The following is a 20285-nucleotide window of genomic DNA, read 5'->3' as shown; positions in this document are numbered from 1 at the left end:
GTGCTGGGCACCCTGTAGCTCATCAGCTCTCTCACAAGCCATAGTTTGCCTTCAGTGCCATCACACCCATGTCTAAGATGAAGGATTCCTGTTTTTCCTAACATTCATATCGCGCATTTCTCTGCCACGTGTTCCCCTTCTCAATGGGCAGCAAAGAAAATTTAATTAAGTGCAACCATAGAAAGCAGGGCCACTGCTGTTCTGGGGCACTGATTTCCATACCCTGGTTATTTGCTGCTGTGCTGACAACAGAGGAGCTAGAAAGCGTTTTCTAGGAAGGGAAATTTACAGTGGCTTAGGGGAAGTTTAGTGAGCAAGAACAAAGCAGATAGCCCTGTACAAATCTGTCGAACATATGTATGATTCTCCCAAAAGGCCAGCACAGTACTGCCTGTCCTTTGCATAGCACAGTAGTACACAGTACTTACTGCCTTTTAGTCCTTCGTGTTGATAAGGGAGCAATAACACTGTTTTGTCCTTATAAGCACAAAACCAATTGTGAAAGTGTCAAGGAAATCATGCCTCTCTGTTTCTATCTTCACTGTAGATGCACTTGCTGAACTCAGTCCCCTTCCTGCCTTCATGTGTTGATTGATCTCCTACCTAATCTTCGTCCTTCTGAGACCCACAGCCTCATGCTGGATCCTTCTGTTGGCTTCCTATGCTGAGGGTTTGATATTGCAGTGAAAGACTTGGAGCACGATAGTTACCAACTGATAGTAATTGCTAAAGGTGAGAGCGGTGAGGTGCGAAATTTCATAATACTAATGTCACAGCAAATAACTCCTCAAGTTTTATAGCTGTTTTCTCTCCTCGGAGCTCTTATACAAACACAGCTTGGTACACACAAGGATCTCATACAGATGTCTCTGGAACAGAACAAAGTCGCCCTTGAACAGCCCATAGAAATTTTACTGCTGTAAATATAGAAGAAAAGACAAGTGTTTGTTTGCATTTCATCTTACTGCTATCAAGAACTCTAAAATAAATTTTGCTTCAGTGTTCCTCAAGAAGCTAAAATTATGAAATAAAGAGGAAGAACTTGCTTCATATTTTTACTATCACTGTCACATACTAAATGGCTATGCTGTGCACAAGCAAAAGACACCAATTTATTATTATTATTATTATTGTAGCCCAAAGCTGAGAATATGATATGACTGAGAAAAGGCCTCAATTTTTGAGACTCTATGACTTCCGGATGAAAGCATGACATGACGTAACAGCTCTGAGCTCAGCCAACAGGGCTGCTTTTGGCCATTTGGCAGAGGGACTCGGATTTGCTGTACATGCTGTCAGTGTGGGACCTTGCATCTGGGGCCTGGTCTAGGGGAATAGGCAGGCAGACCTGCAGTAACACATCCTTTCCAAGGCCACAACCGTGATTTCGGTGTCTGTTAGTATTTGTCTTGGTGCTTAAATGTGGAATTTAAACTTCTTTTGAAAGTACAGAATAACTTGGCATGGGGTTGAGCCAGCAGAGGGGTGATGGCTGCCAGGCTGTGAACGCCATGCTGACAGTGGAGAAAAGCCAGTCTGTCAGCAGATATGTGGGGATGAGGTGCATGCTTCCGCTGTGACCTGTGTGCTGTCCGTGACTCCTGGTCACTAGGGATGCGAGCCAGCTAAACATAGCACCTGTGGTTTGGGATTTTGAGCCACAGGCTCTCTGCAAGAGATCAAAGAGCTATTTTGTAAAATAACCTTACAGAGAAAGGACACTTGTCTATTTCTATTCAAAGCTGGACTCCATTTTCTTTTTCTCAAGTCATCTGACATGTAATTTCTGTATTTTTAGTTTTCCCTGTTTAAGCAAAGTGCCGCGTCTTAACCTGCTGGAATGACATTTGTTGAGAATCAATTCTTCAATCTGTCTCTGACAACTGAGGGACTTCTTAGCAGCTTGGTCCACTGTGGGGTGAAATGGAAACAGCAATGACAGCAAAGGAAGAAGTACTGTGGGAGGGGGCAGCACCTTTATCAGAAGTGGATGTTGGAAATGAAGCTACTTTATGTAGGAGTGAAGTAGTTGGATCACTGATATCTCTTGCTCCTTTTGGTGTTGTCATGGGCTGCAAGAGGATATTCTCTTGCAGTACTTACTGGGTTTTGGACTACTCTGCAGTGGTGAGCAAGCAGTTATCTTCGGATTGGGATGGTTGTCACTCCACAGTACCAGGGAGTGAAGGCCAATTTTTACTTTGCACTTATAAAGAAAAGAATGAAGTTAGAAGTGTAGTGATAAGTCCAATTCTTCTCAGAGCATGAGACAGAAAGAAATGGAATCTTTTCTAATATCCTTCCCACTCCTCTGTACTGCAAAGAGCAGTACAACAATATGCATCTGTAGGTAAAATGAATTGGGCTTTTCAGACTGCTCAGTCCACCCTCGGCACTGTTTCATTTAAGTTGTCACAAATGATGAAGTAGCACAGTCCAGCAATGTAGGAAATGGAGGTGCAAGTGTTTCAGAAGAATGACTCAACTTTTCTGTTGTCATCAGCTCAGTGGTGACAGAAACTGGAACTAGATGTGGCTTGAGTGGGATGGGAATAAATCGGATAAAGAATGTGTCAGTGCCTCTCACAAGGCGCTGATTAACTGAGAAATGTCTCACAAGAGTGGTTTGGCAGTTGCTGTCGTCTGGTGGGACACTTCCATCTCTACGGGACAGAGCAAGGCTCCCAGCAGCAACACCAGCCAGGGCCACCAGTCAGGTGAGGGAGGAGAGGAGCTGTGCAGGCCGCCAGCTCACTCGTGGTCTCAGCAGTGAATTCTTGGTTGATACCTTACAGCTATCGAGTAAAGGATCCCCAGGGTCCATAAAACTTGGCTGGGAAGATGTATAGGTTTACCCATGTCCTCCTCGGGATTTTCCTCCCTTACATCCCATGACCGTGGAGGTGGGGGGAGAAGGGGCAGAGAATTATTATTCTTGACAGATGGATGGGTTCTGCTTCCCCTGGATGCCGTCAGCGCAGCCTTGCTGAGACTTGTTACTGGATTGCCTTGCCCATGTCTGAGCCAGTCTCTTGTGCAGTCAGTGATGACTGGGACTGATCATCCACATATGGTATATCTGCTCTTTTTTGGTAGCAGCGATTAGTAGAGAATAAAATGAGTTCTTATCACACAAGAGGAGTCTATGGAGCTGTCACGTCAAGCTTGCTGGAGCTGCTCTGCCCAAATCTTTTTCCATTTAAAAATGTTGAGCTTTGCTGAAGTGGAAAACATTGCTGAGAATACTGATTTCAGTGAAGTTTTTTTGGGGGAACAGTTTTTTGCAAAGGTCCTTTAGCTTCAGAATTCCCTGTTTTTTTAATTCTAAAATTGCATTAAAATGTTTTAAATTCTCTCTTTTTTTTTCTCCTGATTTCCTTATTGCTTAACATTAGGATTCATTACATGGTATATTGCTGCCATTTACCTGTTTTAAGAGTGATATGATCGATCAACTAAAAATTCCACTTAGTTCTAAAAATATAGAAGAAAATAGAAAACTTCAGTTATTATAGAGGTCTGTGGTAACATGATAATACAGGTTGCATGTAACTTCAGTATACATTAAAATTATGACTTTTTCCAGGAAAATATAGCAAAGAAAATGATTCCAAACTAGAATTCAGAAACAAATATCACTGAAAAGTTTTTCTTTCATTTTGCAAGAGTTGCCAAAATTATTTTTGTGCTGGCACCCAAAAGAGCGAAACCATTCCATTTCTCTTCACTGCCTGCGTTTAGCCCCTTACCATGCGGGCTCTGGAGGAACATCTGCTGAACCTTGGCCTGGGGTGCATTCTGCAGTCCCTAGGCTGATTACTGTGAGCATTTCGTTGCAGTTCCTGGTACCAAATCCGAAGAAAGCACAGGCAAGAAGACTGATTTGGAGGAGTATTGGCTGTGAAGGCTCAGCTTGCCTCTCCTGTTGGGCCAGCAGAGCCAGCCCATGTCTGAGCAGGAACCTGTGTAGAAGCTAGGCACCAGGTTTGTGTGAACAACGAGACCCAGCGCCCCGGTCCAATGGAAGCTGGGCGTTCGTGTTCATAAAAAGGAGCAGCTCCAACCTGGCTGCAAGCACGTGCACGGCTCCATGTGCCAGTGATTGCTGTTGCACGACAACAGCAGAGATGCTGTTTTGTGCTGAAAGGACCATGTCTATGATGGGCTGGATGGCATGAGGGCTGAGTTAGGAGGTCATTATCTTTCTGAGGCAGAGGACAGCTTCCTAGTTGAGTATGAGTAATCACTTTAATAACAAAGATTAGCACCAGGCCCTCTATGTGAGGCAGATATATTTACAGAATAAGTCTTTGGGAGATTTTGTATTATATGGTATTGACATCATTTTCTTTGGGCCTCCAATTATAATAAGTCTCACCACTGTGGTGTCGTGGGGAAAGGCAAAAGAAAAGGAACATCCAATATTAAAGTCCATTATGGAAAAGCTGACAAAAGCTAAATAATGTCATTGTTTCAGGGTCCTTTCATTATGTGTTCGTTATACGCTTCAACATAAGGGGAGAGGTGAAAGTACTAACAGCCCCTGAAATATGGCAGGTCTGTCCAGTGCAGTGGTGGGGTGCTCCAGATCCTGGAGGCAGCGTGATGCCTTGTGTCCCAAATGTTCCTTGGTTCTACAGGGGAGAAGATAATGTGTTTGTGGTGGGGAAAGGAAGTTACAAATGCTGAGGTTTTTTTAAGAGCTGTAAGTTTTAGGAATACATAGACAATTACAAGAAAATAAGAAATGTTATGTGAGGTGAAATGCAAGAAATATGGTCACTGACTGTAACACAGTATATGGCATAGCTGCTAGGATCGCACACAACCACACAGTGATACACAGGTGGTTATTTTTATACAAAAGTCTGAGCTGATCAAAGTCCTTAAGGCCTTCATTTTTTCCTATTTTGTACCAAAAATTTTATTTCTACTGTACAAGAAAACACAAAGAAGGAAAGAAAATATTAATGGAAGCCAAAACCACTTTGATATAGCTGTCTCCTACTGGTTGTGACTGAAGGACCAGTAACTCTGGTGCCTACACAAAAAACTGCGTTTTGATGAACTGGTAAGAACAGTCAGAATTGCCCACTTATGCTGAAATAGTGGCCTTTGCTTGCTTTGGAAAGTTTCCCAAGAGACCTCTTAAATCCTAACACTGCAGGGAGCACAGTGGACAGGGGTAGTGCAGACAGGTGACATTTTTCTTCTCTTATTCCTACCCTCTGCTCTTGTGACTCCCACACAGACATCTTGCTGTTGTAATTCAGAACTGTAACGGGTGTAAACTGCAGCAAAGCAGCCCCAAACCTTCCCACTGTGACCCTGAGTGCTAAAGCCCCTTTTCTTCTGCAAGGGAACAATTTTCCCTGAGCCAGAGTCAGCTACGTCTGGTCGGATCCTCCCTGTGGCATATCTGTGCTACCTCAACGCTAAGTTCAATCTAATATCTTATGTCCAGGGTCTGCTTGTGCCCTGCTCTGAGTCGTCGAGGTGGGGTTCAGCCAACCTCTTCGTGCCTCAGTTTTGTCCATGGTAAACCAGGCAGATGTTGTGCTTTTGAAGGCTGCTGTAAGGCTGAATTGAGCAGTGTTCGCAAGCCATTGGCAGGCAGCGGAGGTGGGTCAAGATTTCCTGTGTTTTGACTGCCATTTATTGAGTGTTCTGTTTGTTTTAAATTTATCCATTCTGAATTGACGAGACAGGGGAGGAAAGGTTCCTGTCTGGATTTGAAACGAAACACCGTATCAGGCCCATTCTTATGCATTTCCCTCTGAATTAATTTCAATTAATTCAACTCATATTCCAAATGAGTGATTTCAACTTAGTGGTTCCGTATGCCTCTTCGAAGATTAAATAGTTTTTTTTTTTTTTTTTTTCTGGCCATTAGTTTGAGATCAGAGAACATTGGTTGCATTTTTACGTCCCCAAAGGCCATCTTCCAGGATATTCTTCCTGTGTCTTTGACAGGCAGCTGTCCCAGCAGCCTGCAAGGCATTATATTCCATGGAAGGACTCCAGAGAAGGAGGAGAGGAGGGGGTATTATTTCCCCTCCAAATTAAAATTGGAGGTCATTTCTTAGGGATGCAGAGGTGACTCGATGAGAAATGTTAGACTTCTACTCCATTTTGCAAATCTAAGGGTGTAAGTAGTCTTCATATATTTTACTCAAGATAGAACACCCTCTCGAGTAAGTTTTGTTGGCAAAACTGTGCATAGTCTATACCTACTGAAGTGCTAATTCTGGTAAATGCTGAACCAGGCCTGGATTGTGGGTGTTCATTTGCACGGTGAACCTGGCATCACATTCAGGAAGTCTGACTCAGTATTACTACAATCTTTTCTTTGAATCCAAGTAGTCACAAGACATTATTTCCATTTGAGGTGTTATTAGTAGGACTATGGTGGTGGCATTATCCTGGCTCTCCAGAGAAGCAACGCAAGGGGCAATCAACAGTCAGAAATGCTCAAACATATCACACATTTTTTCCACTGATGTTTCCACGGCAAACACCACACACTTGTTATTTGAATGGTGTATTCATTTCTTTGGACTCAGGATAGATTTTTGATAGAATTAAAACTCCCATTAATATTTATATCAGTGTTACTGTGAGTAAGCACACTTATTTTAACTTGAGCTGCAAATCAGTTAGTTCTTTGTAATTACAGTACTGCTGTTAAGTATTCAAAGGCTATACAATATAGTGTCACGGAAAACCTATTTTAATTTGGTGGTAAGTCAATGTTTTAATTTCACGTAAAAATGAACTAATTTACCAAGCATCCTAGCTTGTCTTCTCCCAGCCAGGTTTTGCAAGCCCTCTTCAATTGATTGTATTTAAACACCTTGTTGTAGCTTTGAAAGTTTGGAAGTTATCATGAGAAGTCTTAGGTCCAGTGCAGCTTATAAGTGTGTATCTCATCATGTGTCACTTTGAATGAAAGTACATAATAAACATAGGCTGGAAGAGGTTATTTATATCACAACGCAGCTTCTTGGTCTCACCAGCATTGCAACATACCATATTTTCATCAACTTCATTAAAAGTTTGTCTTGTAGAACAAGTCTCAAGAATGGTGCATATATTATTGATTTATGATGCTTGCATTTATTTCTAGAATTAAGACTATTTTAACTCTGTAAGTCTTTGACAATATATATATATATTTATATGGATTCACCTGAGGTCATTGGGCTTTTCACTTGCAGGAAGACAGGATATATCAGTCACTGGTATTTTTGTGTGTGCCCTTTCCATGCCAGCACCTGGAGCTAACTGGGTGCAGCATAGTATGCTGTGTGTACTGGTATAATGCTTAGGTTCATGTCTTTTGAAATTTCCTATTAACTCATCAGTGGAAAATAGAAGGAAGGAACCACTACCATTTGAGGAGACTCTACATAGAATGGGCAATGAGTAAAACAGGATGTCTTCAGAGGACTGTGACAGATACAGTTGTAGGTATGATCTGTACCCTAAGCGTTGTTTCTTAAAACTCCTTCCTAAGCAGCTCCTCCTGACCCCTGTAAACACAGAATATTTGGCCAGAAGAGCCTTTCTCTGTGCCTTGCAGTATTTTACTACCTTGCTGCAGTTGAAACAATCTTCTGGATATCCATATTCAGGAAGTTCCCAAGAGAGGTCTGTGAAGCAACAGCTGTAGGAAATCTTAGAAAGCCTTTGGGAGCAAGCACATTGAGCATCTCCTGTGCGTCCTCTGGCTGAGCTCTGCAGGGTCAGGTCCACGATCACCATGCTCGTCCAGCTGTGTTCCGCCTCATACTGAGCTAGGTTCAGGATCAAGACAGGACATGGTGCTGTTCAGCAGCTCAGGAATCTTCTCACATGCTTCAGAGCCTATGGGGAGGGAGCCAACGCAGGGAATGCAAAAACACATTTCCCTCAAGGAACAGCTAGGCAAGACCAACAAAGCCTTAACTGTGTTCAGTATGTCACACTTAGATGACCATGGAGTGGATTAAAGATTCATCTGAGCTTCCAGCTGAATGCCTGTCTTCCCTTGTAAAAACAGAAATGTTACTTTCAGCAGAGCCAGTGTCCCGGTTGGCCCCGAAGCCCTCTGTTAGCCCTAGGTTCTGTGTGGATGGGTGATGTATGCACAGCCCAGAGTGCTGCCTGTCACGTCAGCTTGGCTTCCTGCCTCCAGGCATGCACCTCAGAGCTGTGGAATACAAATACGTCCAGGCAGACAACAGAAGATTGTGTTACGATAGCTCTTTGCAATGGTATGGTTTTATTTTGACGTGTGCTTAACCTCTGTCAAGAGAAGCCAGGCCAGAGGGGTAAAATGCAGTGTATGGGTGTTTTCACTGGAGTAAGTGTGCACCCATGAAATTCTTCAATTTATAACTGTCCTTTCTAACTCTCTCCACTACAGGACGAGGTCTCTTCCATGGACATTGAACGCCCAGCTACCTGTGTCTATTGCCTGTGATGGAAGAACTTGATGTTAATGTGAGGTAGGATGAACTGCATGGCTCCTGTACTGCGTCTCCAGCTGGTGAGCTGCAGGAGCTATGGCCATGCGGTGTGTTCGCAAAGCTGCGGGATGTTAATTTCCATTTGCCTGTAGGTTAAGGTATCTGCTTGTGCAGCAGTGCCTGCTTTGGGGTTTCCTGGAGCTTCTGTGAGCATTGCTTTGTTATTTGTGTAAATGTAAGATATGGCTTAGTTCAGTCTAGGAGTTCCTTGCAATAGGACAGATGAAACCCCATCAAAGATCAGTCATAAGCCCATCTGTGTCTCTTGAAAGTCTGTTCCCAGTGTTGTTTTTTTGTTTGTTTGTTTGTTCATTTTTTTTGTGTGTGTGTGTAATGTTGTAAAAATTTGCAACCTACTCTCTCCCTTCTTATACTGGTGCAAGCAAAAAATGATGTCATAGGTCAGTTCAAATCCCTGGGCACACTACTGGTATCAGCAAGGGACAAATTTTGGTACAGATCACTTTGATCTTGGAAAAGTGATGTCAACATAAAGTGTTCAAGAGGCCTGGATCCTGCTTGCAGCTGTCCTCAGGCTGTGGGACTGGCACTGGCTCTGCCACTCTCTTGTAGGTACAACCTGCATGATTTTTCTGCAGGGCTAGGATTTGTCCCTTTGCTTCTTGGCCTTTTGAGTGGCCTGGCAGCCAGTGATGCTGAACTACGTGGGGAGCTGAAGGAAGCCCCACCAAGCCCCCTTTACACAAGGACATGAAGCATCTGACCAAACTAAGGCTGCTGGCCCAGACATCAGAGGAAGCAATGTTCTAGTAGCAGCAAGAGGTGTATGTTTCCATAGAGAGATCTCTTAACCTGCTATAGGGAATATCTTTTTGATGTCTCAGGTTTTTAATTCCAGGAGTAATTCTTCACCTTCCCCTGCCTGAACACTCAGGTGCCAAGTGCTTAGAGAAAATGGCACTGATAGAAATGTAAGCACTCCCATCTTCCAGAAAACCTTTCCCTAATGAGTTACTGAGGACAGATCAGGAGGAAACAGTAAAGAAGAAGGGGAAACAAACAGTGTTTGTCTTGCCCCTCAAGGGAATCCTGTTATCACAGCCTTCTAGCTCCTCGGCTTGAGGTAGGGACATGCCGCTCTTCAAGTAGCATCCCACTCTCTCCAGTTGCATGCACAGAGGGAGATTATGCATCCTTAAAAATGACTTCTTAATAGGCCTCCTCAAAGCATTATGCTGCCAGAGAGAACATCTCTGGTCTTGATTCACCTACTCAAGCATCAGGAAAGTCACCAGTAACTCGGGTTGCTGCTTTAACGCACGCTTAGCAGGATGCATTTATAACCTTGTAATCAATGCCGAGAGGTATGTGTTTTGCCTAATGAAATTTGTCTTGACTCTCTAATACCAGAAGTGTAGTTAAATATATAGGCTACTGCAGTTTCTCTGTAAAGGGAATTAAGGTGCTGACACCAGACAATTTTCCCTACAATCTTTTCCTTCCAGTAGAGACTGTATGATAAAAATATATTTCTGACAATGAAAAAAAAAATATCCCCCAATATACACTTCATCATTCATGGAAGTAAAGTCTTCTATTTCTTCTTTCTTAGAAGGGGCACAGTGAAACAGTCTCAGCCAGTGCGTGGGCACATGGTGGCTATACCAGAAGGGAAGTGACCTTATCTTTACCACTCTCATATTCTTTTCAGTAACATGCTATTTGCCACCGGTGGAAACAGACACTGGGTAGATCTGACCCAGAATAGACATTGAAGCGATCTGCTGGAGTTTTGTACTTCACTTTTTATAGGAATCGATAGATCATTATCCTTTTCATCCAATTTTTAAATTTTACTTTGTCCTATCAGCACTACTCCTGGTCCAGGCCAGGGTGAGAGGGAAGGACTGCAAGGGTGTGGGTGCTCTCCTGGCCCTGCTCATGGACATGATGCGATGGAGTCCGTGTGTCCATCCACCCCTCCTTCATGCTGTGGCTGCATGAGCCCCTGGCACTTGGTCCTGTACCAACACAGCAACTGCCTGCAGTGATCTTCTGTGAAGCTCTAAATAAAATCCCACTCCCAGACAAGCCCGTTAAGAGTAACATGAAGTCATAAACATCACGAATTTGAAAATTTAAGCTGATTTTTCCCAATACTCCTTTGCAGTATTTATGCCTCTTTGCAGGTGAATTAGTCCTTTGGTCTGTGGCACACTGCCACTGCTGGGGGAAGCTGCAGCTTACGTGGAGTGTGCTCCTTCAATAACAACAACAATAAATGAAGCTGATTCCTATCAAAATTAGGCTTTCTGAGCATCTTTCCTCTTCCTGGCTGCAATACTTCCAAATGTACAGCATAGCCTGCATGCCACGGAAGTGCCTGGGAGGACAGGGGGTTCGGCCCTTCCCCTCTCTGCTGGGGGCTCCACTTTGGTCAGCTTGCTGCCAAAAATGCCCTTTGCACAGGCCCAGGAAAAGGTTTTTGAGAATCAGTCCATCAAAAAGATGCTTTCTACTGGGAAGTGGTGGTGCAGCCAGCTGATTTGGTCTTACCCTGGCAGAGCAGTGGAAACATCAGAGCAGGAAATTCTCGTTGGTAAAATATTTCATCTGACATTGTATTTAGATGTTAAAAGGCAGCATAAGACATTTCTGGGGATCTGATGAATGAAAATCCATTGGAATTTGAAAGCTCTTCTGAATAAATATTGATTCACCATTCCCTAGCTGTTTTGATGAAATACTGTGGTCAGATCTCGCTTTCATTATACTTCAGGAATGATTTTATTGCTCTGTTCCAGGTGGCTGTGTTTGAGCTGTATAGATGCAGTCTTTCATTTTGGTTGCACACACAGACTTCTTCTAGGAGTATAATTTTATTGACTCCACACTTTTCCAGACTATGAATTTTGAGCTTTGAGCATTTTGCCTGTTGGCTACCAGTAAGTAGCTGATGTTTCTCTCCTTTATCTGCCCTGATTTGGGCTTTTTTTGCTGAGATGTGAAATTCTGAATGTTTTCTGTTGAAGCCAGGGGTTTCCACGCATTGTTTTGCAGTGCTGCACAAAGCTGCGTGGTGAGCCCCAGGGGTGGGAGTGCTCAGTTCCCGCTCACCCGCCCTGTGGGGCTCAGGGATGCTCCCATGGAAAGTCCTCAGGCGAAGGGGAGCAAAGCTTGGGGAAATGGGAGGCGCTTTGACAATGCGGAGTCAACAGCGGGATGGATGGAGAGATGGACAGGCTGGCTTTGTTTGGAGCTGAGCCCTGCAGAAACGCATGCTGCTCTTCAGTTCAGAGCAGCGTGCCTGCAGCTGTCCTGCTCTGGCTAGCTGGGCTGGCCATGGTGCAGGGCTCGTCCTCCTGCCCTCGGGTGGTTTTGGTGAGGTCCCCAGAGGACGCCAGGCCTTGCAGTGAGGAAGGGTTTTGCTATCTGAAGCATTGCAGGCAGATTCAACTTTACAAGTCTTTCGTTTACATGGAAAAAATTGGTTACGTACTCTACAAAGGCTGCAGTGTGAGGTTAGAGACACATTCCTGGAAATTACAGACAGTCTGCTTTGGGACTTGTATTTATCACAGCCGAGGGGGGTGGCAGACCTCATTTTCTTTAATACTAGAGCTGAAAAATAAATGACCTTGCGAGTATTTCCTATTTATATTTTAAAGGATTTTTCAATTTCTTGTGATTTGGTGATTGTTATTGGACACATTTGTTATATGCACTGGGTTAATGAGATGCTGTCAAGTGGTTAAAATGAAAACATGAACCCTAGAATGGGCGATAGGATGGGGGAAAAAGCTATTTGGGGAAAAAGCTATTCTCTTTATTCCCTTCTTTTCAAGCAAATATATAAAAATATTTGTTGGGCATGTTTATCAACAAGTGTACAACTGTCCTTTGCCCTGGCCAGCTCCAGCCAGCACGCACCCAATGCACACCATAGGCTCTTTGCTGCCAAGGAGCAGGAGCCCCCGCAAATGCCTTCACCGCTACCCTCAATGGCAAAAGCCTCTTCCACCATCTGGAGGTTGTGACACCACTTTGCATTTTCTTTGCCAGACCTGATGCAAGGGGCTGCTTGGAAATGCTCCACTGACATCCAGAAAAATGTTGGCTTAAGCTTTTAAAAAGAGCTTTTGGCACAGGCAGGCCCCAGCATGGTTTACAGGAGTGCAGCAGATAGGGAAGTTGCAGTTGATGACCAGGAGCAATCTGAACACTTTTCAAAGGACACAAACTGATTTTCACCTGTTGGCTATTTCCACTGGACAAGCACTCTATTTCTGCTAGGTTTTTAACCCACGAGGCTGTGCTCGGGACTTGTAGAGCTGGGCTGTCTTCCAGTTCTTGTGCCAAACTTCGCGACCTTGGGCAAATCTTCCAGCCCACCTGAGCACCCCCACTGTGCCCAGTGGAGTCCCATACGGGCTCCAGCACCACAGCCCTGTGGCTTCCCAGCAGGGAAGGTGCAGAGGAAGGGCTGGGGGACATTCACTGCCCGGCTGTGGATCTGCCAGTTCTTCTCACCCTCTTGGGCAACCAGGGGAAGTCCCAGCTGTTGGAATGGGTACGTGTGAGCGTGGTCAGAGCTGTTCTGTCTACTTCACATGGAGTAAAAGTGAAGTACACCTCAGGTGTCAGGCAAGGGCTGCTACGCTCCTGAGAAATAAGCTTTTGGAAAAAAAAATTGCTAGAAAGCTCAGTGCAAGCAAATAGCTTTTATATAAGCCTTTTTATTGTAGCTGTTGGTGAAGGTAGACTTCCTTTCCTAAATTAACTATGGAGAAACAATGTATTATTTCAGTTTGTCACAACAGTAATTGCTTTTTATTTTGAAGCTGAGCCCCCAAAACAACTGAATTTTAGATTGATGTTTATTGCTTCTGAACTTGGCTTTATCAGCTTTAGTTCTCTGTTTGCTGAAGGTATTTTTGTGGCTTGAAATACTCTGAAAAGTACAGAGCCCTCCAGCAGAACTGTGTGGGGTTCATTAATCTTGTCTTGACTTTGAGAAATGAGAAGCAAGGTGAGAGAAGAAGGAATCAAATTGGTTGAATTAGTTGTTTGGAACCAAAAAAAACATCCCATTATTTAACCCAGCAGCTGCTCCCAAAGTCCTCGTACAGAGGGACAGCAGACGCCAGGTATTTTTAACAGCAGCTGACCTCTGTTGTGATCCATGCTGATGAGATCGAGCAAGTCCCCATCCTGGAGCCTTCCAGTGCCGGTCAGAGGGTGCCCGAAGTCCCCACGGTCCCCTGCTGCCCTTGCTTAGGGCACCAGCAGCAATGCGGGGTGGGACAGGCGGAAGCCAGAGCCCCAGGTGGCTGTCCGGGGCAGCTGGGGCTGTGCTGAGAGGCTGGAACAAAACGAGCATCTCCCTTAATGGATGTAGGGAATGGGAAGGTTTTAGAAAAGTTTGTGTGCTGTCTGAGCGCCTTGTCAGTGCGAATTCATGGAAAGCGGAGAGTTTAGGATTCCTCAGGCAGGTTGCAATGTGTTTATTCCTATATATACACAAGCTCTCCTCGAAACCTTTCCACCTTCTACACTTTGAGTCATTAAATCATTGTTTATCTCAGCCTCTCAGATCACATTTCTGTTTAGGTGAGAAATACCAGGCTAAATAGGCCAGAAACAGCTTAGAGCACTCTTCTTTCCCTAGTCCCCTTTTGAAGGGAATATCATCTCTAATCCATCTGTAACACCCACTGCATCCATCCAGAAAGGTATTTGCTCATGCTTTTCTGTGGGGACAGACATGCTGACTGAGCAGACTTACACAGAGATCCCTCTTCCCTGCCTGTGTCTCCCAAAAAGGGTCAGTGTGATCAGTGGAGCACATAAGTGCCAGCTGAAGGTTTTCATCCCGTGACATATGTGTGATACAGCGCCCTATTCCACTTGCTACACTGGTGTGGATTAGATCACATTTTCTCCTAAGGATATGGCAGGCAGAACAAAATGCCAGAAAAAAAAACCCACAAAGTAAAACCCTGCAGATCCCTTATGAGGCAAAACTGAACTTTTTTGATTTACATCAGTTGTAGATATGATGATGTATGCTATGCTATTGAATTAAATGGTCCATTTTATAAGCAGCCATTTGAAAGAAGGGCACTTTTGGGGTTTTGTAGGGTTTACTAAAAGTTCTCAGTAGCCCTGTGAAAAGTTCTGTGCTGAATCCCCCACGCAGCCCAGGCACTGCTCAGCAGGGGCAATAGCTGTTAGCAGCCCGGGTACTTTCTTTATTGAACACTTTTCTCCTCAGTTTCTAGGGAAACACTTTATAGCACTGTATTTATCAGAATGTCTTTCCAAACACCTCCGCCAACACTTAATTAATGGAATTTTTAAGTATGGCTCCAGCTTCTGCAAATCAATAGCACGTTCCCGGGTGGCAGCTGTGGAGCAAGGAGACGAATCTGCTCCGTGAGGTTTGTCGGAGGGTGCAGAGGGGCTGTGCACCGTGTCTGCATGTGCTGAGCCCCCCCAGAGGGAGGCAAGGCCGTAATGCACGGCTGTGATGTTACTCTGTGCTGTTGTGAGGGTGCCCTGAGGAATCTGCACAGATGAAAGTGCCCTTGACAAAGAGCTGGGATGTAAAAATTAACTTTTTGGTGCCTTTCAGCACAACCTTTCTTTAGCTTCAGCATCCATGTGCATGGTGGCAACCTGTGGGGGATTGGAGGAGGGTGTAGAGGGCACCTCAACAGTCCCAAAATCTGGGATCTCCTAGGGCAGACCTGGCTCTAGGGGCGGCAAAGACAGGCAGTTGCTCTAGGAAGCTGCAGATTGCCGACAGCAGGAGGATGGCCCTGGCCTTGCTGCTGTTTTTTGCCCACACCAGTCCCTGCAAAGGCAGGCAGGCAGTACTGCCTGGGGCCAGGACTCTCTCCTTGTGTCTTCAGGCCTGACCCTCAACATTAGGCTGGCAAAGCTCCATTTGTCTCCATCTCTGGGTGTTCTGGAGCCAGCCATGGCTGGAGGCTGTGAGCAACAAACCTGGGAGAGGAGGACAGGGGTCTGGAGAGGGGCTGCTGCCAACCCAGGGCTGTGCAGGAGATGCAGGGCCGCAGCCTGTCGTATCGGCAGGGCTGTGTGTCAAAACTAAGGGGGATTAGCAAGCTGGTAGGCAGAGAGCCAATGGCTTTTACACTCCACTCAGTTAAAATTCCCTTTGGTTTTATGGAAAAGTGCCAGAAGACTGTCCTGATGTCCCGGGTAGACATCTCCTCTGGGATGCGGCTTTGGGATTCAGAACTGCGGTGAGCTGGTACCAGCTCCAGGTCCCTGCTGTGGTAACGTGTGCGGCTGCAGGAGCCCTCTGTCGCTTTCTGAAGAGCATTTATAGTATCTCAGATATGAAAGATGCCATATCAAAACACGTTTATTGCTATTTTCCTGGCTATGAAGTTAAGGCCTGCTATGGGTTGGGATAAATGTTGATAGACTATCACCTTGGAGCAGAGTGCATCTCCTGGGCAGATAAGAACTGTACTCCAACTCTTACCTAGTGCAGCCTTTCCACTGTTTGGTTTGCTCTTACTGTGGTGATAAACATACAACACATTCATTGTTCCCTGGCCTGGCAAACAGCCATAGACCTGAACCTCCATCACCATCTGAGCAGTTAACCTAGGACTTGCTGTCACCTCTCCTCTGCCTTCCCAAAGGCAGAACACGATGAAATGAGGCTGTTCTCTGAGCACAAGTTTTGGCATCTGATGGACAGGAATATAGGGAGCTGAAGCTTTCAGGGAGCATTGAGCTGTTTCAGGGTGAATCCAGTGTAGGGCAGGTTTAAAAAGACACTAAAGTCAGAGCTGGGGGAATGCCAAAAAATGTATCAAGGCAAAGGGTTCCTCATCATCTTATGGGGAGATAAAGTGCTGTAAGGCTGTGAACACCTGGGGCATGTTTGCAAAAGGACTTGCAAAGAGGCACACTCAGCTCTTGCACTTTTATGGTGTCCCTGAACATGGCAGGGGGTAGGAATTAAATGATCTTAACATTGCTTCCAACCTGAACCACTGTGTGATTCTGTGATTCTGTCCCTCACTACAACCCAAGTAACTGGAATCCAAACTGCTCCGTGTCTGAGCACAGGAACGGGATGTGAAGGGTCTGCCTGTTACAGGTGGCTTCTTGCAGTTGATCCAGTTCTGCTCTCCTTGCAGTTGGTTAAAGCTTAGCATGACCTCATGTAACTCAAGTCCTTCCCAGGATGTGGTGCCTGGATCAATAATTTGATCTGTGTGCCAGATGCCCTTATTCCTCCCGTCTGAAGAATGGTAAATCTGGAAAGTTAAAAATAAGTAAGATGCTCTTGCAGAAAAGCCCTTAGGAACAATCTCAGCACTTGCCAGCGGTGCTGGGGAGAGGAGCCAGGTTTCCAGCTCTGTGCTAGAATACCGATGATAAATAAATCAGCGGCTGACCTTCTTACCGCACTTTAGCATGGCTGTAATCTCAGAGAGAAATAAAGGAGAAAGAAGAGGGCTCTGCTTGCTGCTGCTGAGGGATGGGATGGGGTGGGCAGGGCACTTTCAAATAGTTGGTTATCCATCTGTTGATGGGTCAGAGTACAGGAAGGAGAGGGAACCAAGCAGGGCCTTTCCCCTCCCTGGGCGCAGGAGCTTGTGCCAGCATGAGAGCAGTGGGAGAGTGTCCCGGCTGTTTTCCAGTCCTGTCTCTTCTAGGGTGTCTGTCTGCCCAGGGTGGACAGATCTTCCTCGCTTTTCCAGAGCCCCCAATGTGTTAATGCACCCAGTATCTGCTTGTTCATTTGCTGTGTGAGTTTCACAGCCTGCTCTTCCCATGGGAATACTGGGTCACTGCTCCAGCATGGCACCAGATAGATGTAAAAGCATACTTCAGTGATTATAGCGTTGGGCAAGAGCGTGTCCTGATAACTGAGTTATTTTTAAAAGTCAGTTACAGCAGTCCAATGTGTGTAAACAGATTACTCACCACGTCCCCAGTTCCTTCGCCTAATCTAGAAAATCATCCAGGCTCCCAGTTGGCTTATGGAGCTCCGATGATGTTTTTCCATCTCCTTATCTTCAGATTTGTATCTATTGATGTTTAATTTTTTTTCCAACTGTGTTTTAAAGGCCAGAACCTGAAAACACAAAGGCTACTTGTTCCCAAAGCCTCATTTCCACAGTAAGATCACGGGGCTGTGGTGATGGGCCAGCTCATCGCTCACTGTCAGTACATTAGCCTGGAGACCTGTCCAGGGCTTGCTCTTCTCATGAACTTCTTGAAGACTTTTCTGGAAACAGGCTCTGTCTACTCAGGGAGTCTAATAGGACAATAAATAAATCTGGCAAAAGGAGAAAATAGCCAAGAAAAGCCTAATTCGTGTTGACTTGGTCAAGAAGTCCTCAGTACAGATAGCTCTGAGGAATGAGGAAGCTGACCAGAAGCTGCTTGATGTATCTGAGCAGCCTCAGATGGAGTCTCAGGTACTTGGAGGACAAGTGTGAGTAGAGGACGTCACAGGAGAAACCTCTACGAGGCTTGTGCATGGGGATATGAGCCTCGTCTTTGCTGGTAGAGATCCCTGGAAAATAAAATGACTGCCTTACTTCCTTGGGGATTAAACTGTTTTTGTTGTATTTTGGGTCATGCTGGAGTGGAAGAACGTGATTTCTGCATTCCCAAACAGCTGGGATAGATTTGGTCCCATTACTGCCATTATTTGCAATTTCCATTTTTATGGGCTGTAGTGGGGATGTGATTCTCAGGCAGAGCTGACAGCTACAATGAAACATGGTGTGGTTTTTTGTTTTGCTTTTTTGTTTTTTAATTCCTTGCAGTTCAGCTACTGTTCAGTATGCTTTCCTGAGCCCAGCAGATATGGGTCTAGTCCAATTCAGGCACCTTGTGTTTTTGTATTGCTTTTACTCTTCCCTATAAGCCGCGCTCAGAGCCCTTGTTGGTGCCGTCTCCTTGCAGCACTGTGAGGATCTGTTTAGAACTGCCCTTGGAGACACACTGTAACACAGAAGTTTTTATTGGAGCTAAAAGCTGTAAGCTGATTTAGCTAAGTGTTCCTCACCTGGAATACCCACTGAAGTTAGTAACAAAGTTCAAGTGGCCAGAAAATTAATCACAAAACATAAACCAGCTTTCAGTACTCGCCCTCAGTGAAAGTGTACTGAGCCAGCTTTCCAGAAACATCACTGTATCAAGGTTTTCAAGACTCTTTGATTTGCAGGTGCTATTAAGTTGTCAGCAGCGTTGCAGACCCCTTTGCAGAGAATTTAAGTGTGAGGAGCATCTCCACTACTTTCTGCTCAGCACTGCTAGGGAGCTGCAGACACTGAGTTGGAAGCCAGTTTCCCTACTAACACAGCAAAAATTACCCACAAAAAAAATAATAAATAAAATAAAGTTGTTCATAGCCTGTTGTCTTTTTTGAACTTTGTGCCTCTTGTCCTGGTTGGTCCCTTTGACATTTGAGTGCAACATTGCACTTTCACATGGGAAATGGCAGTGCATCTAAGGTGTTGGGTGCAGACACCTTACCTCTTTCTCCTTGTTTTGCCTCAAAACTTTGAGATAACTCGGAGGGGCAGCAGCTAGTTCCCCCTTAGGGATCGAAGAGCAGTTCCTTAAACTTGGCTTTGCTCCCACTTTATGGAAGAAACCGGTTGTGTTGCTGAATGCTCGTTTGAAGTTCACAGATCTGTGAGTAGAGCCCACACTTGGTGCCACCCAGCAGCCGTGGGCCAGCTCACTCCCTTGTGGGGAAGGTCTCTCCCTTCATGTTGCTCTGTTCTCCAGGAACTGCTTTTTTTAGGAATCTTCATCAAGGGCTTCTGCAGCCAAGCACAGTGAGACACTCTTCCTGGAAGCGTTTGTCCTTGTTACCCAGATCCTTTCCAGAGCTTCCAAGACTGGCCTCAGTGATGTGCTGGTAGTGACTGCCAGGTGGCATCTGGGTTGCATCCGAGCTGAGTGCCTACATTTTCCATCTACAAAGCAGTCCCAGCTGTTTGCTTTTCCTCTGTCCTGCTGCTTGCCCGGGTTGACATCCTCTCTTACTTATTTGAAGTGAGAAATGTGATGAGGCCTTTGGAGAATATTCAGATCATGCGCTTGGCTGGGATCATAGAAGGGGATTTAAATAAAACAAGAGATTTAAGTGCTTTGCTCTCAATTCAAGGGCTTTCCATGTCTTGTGCTATCCAGAGCCTAAACGCAAAATTGAGATTCATACAAAAACAGCTGATGAGCACATGCTCTGGGGGTGGAAGGCTATGGCTGCCACCTCTGGAATCAGCATTACCAAGCTCTGATCTTTATGGTACAGCTCGCAGCGAGGCAGCGGAGCTAGAAATGCCTGACGTCTCAAAGACGACTTTTATCCGACCTGACTGATCTGCTCTGTGTCGGGATACAGCTGACTTGCTGAGCAGCTTGGAAATTGTGGCGCTGGTGAAGGGACCAAGGAGACACGCGAATTTCTGGAGAAAGACAGCAATCACTCAGTCAAGTACTTGAAGGGGCACGCACCTTGGAAGCTGAACAAATGAACTGCACCATGCTGTGCCTTCAAAAATCTCATTGAGACATACAGTCCTGTGTTGTCCTCAAAAAGAAGTAAAAGTTTCTTCCTGCCATTGTCTTGTAATGAATGAGTGAACCGTGTGGCTGAGCACGGGGGTGTTCTCAAATGAAATGTATTCCAGAAATTAATGAATTATCTTATCTGTGCCAAGTCTTCCATTAGCAGGGGTAACAACAAGAAACTCTTTCATTTCTCTAGATTCTTGAAACTGGGAAGCTGTCCAGGAAATA

At 45.1% G+C, this 20285-nt stretch overlaps 1 protein-coding gene across 3 annotated transcripts in view; it reads left to right on the top strand.

Moving 5' to 3' along the window:
- HTR4 (5-hydroxytryptamine receptor 4) overlaps window positions 1-20285 on the top strand; it is a 133645-nt gene that overhangs the window by 31775 nt on the left and 81585 nt on the right. For all 3 annotated transcript variants that reach the window (XR_005824316.1, XM_040573342.1, XM_040573343.1), the window contains exon 2: window positions 8408-8489. Coding sequence is in view for 2 of the 3 variants with exons in the window: in XM_040573342.1 (XP_040429276.1) it covers window positions 8464-8489 (26 nt within the window). In the remaining variant the exon portion in view is untranslated. The remainder of the gene's footprint in view (window positions 1-8407; window positions 8490-20285) is intronic.

This window comes from Cygnus olor, chromosome 14 (genome assembly GCF_009769625.2).
Source record: "Cygnus olor isolate bCygOlo1 chromosome 14, bCygOlo1.pri.v2, whole genome shotgun sequence".
Classification (NCBI taxonomy): Eukaryota; Metazoa; Chordata; class Aves; order Anseriformes; family Anatidae; genus Cygnus; species Cygnus olor.
This window is presented reverse-complemented; position numbering and strand designations above follow the sequence as displayed.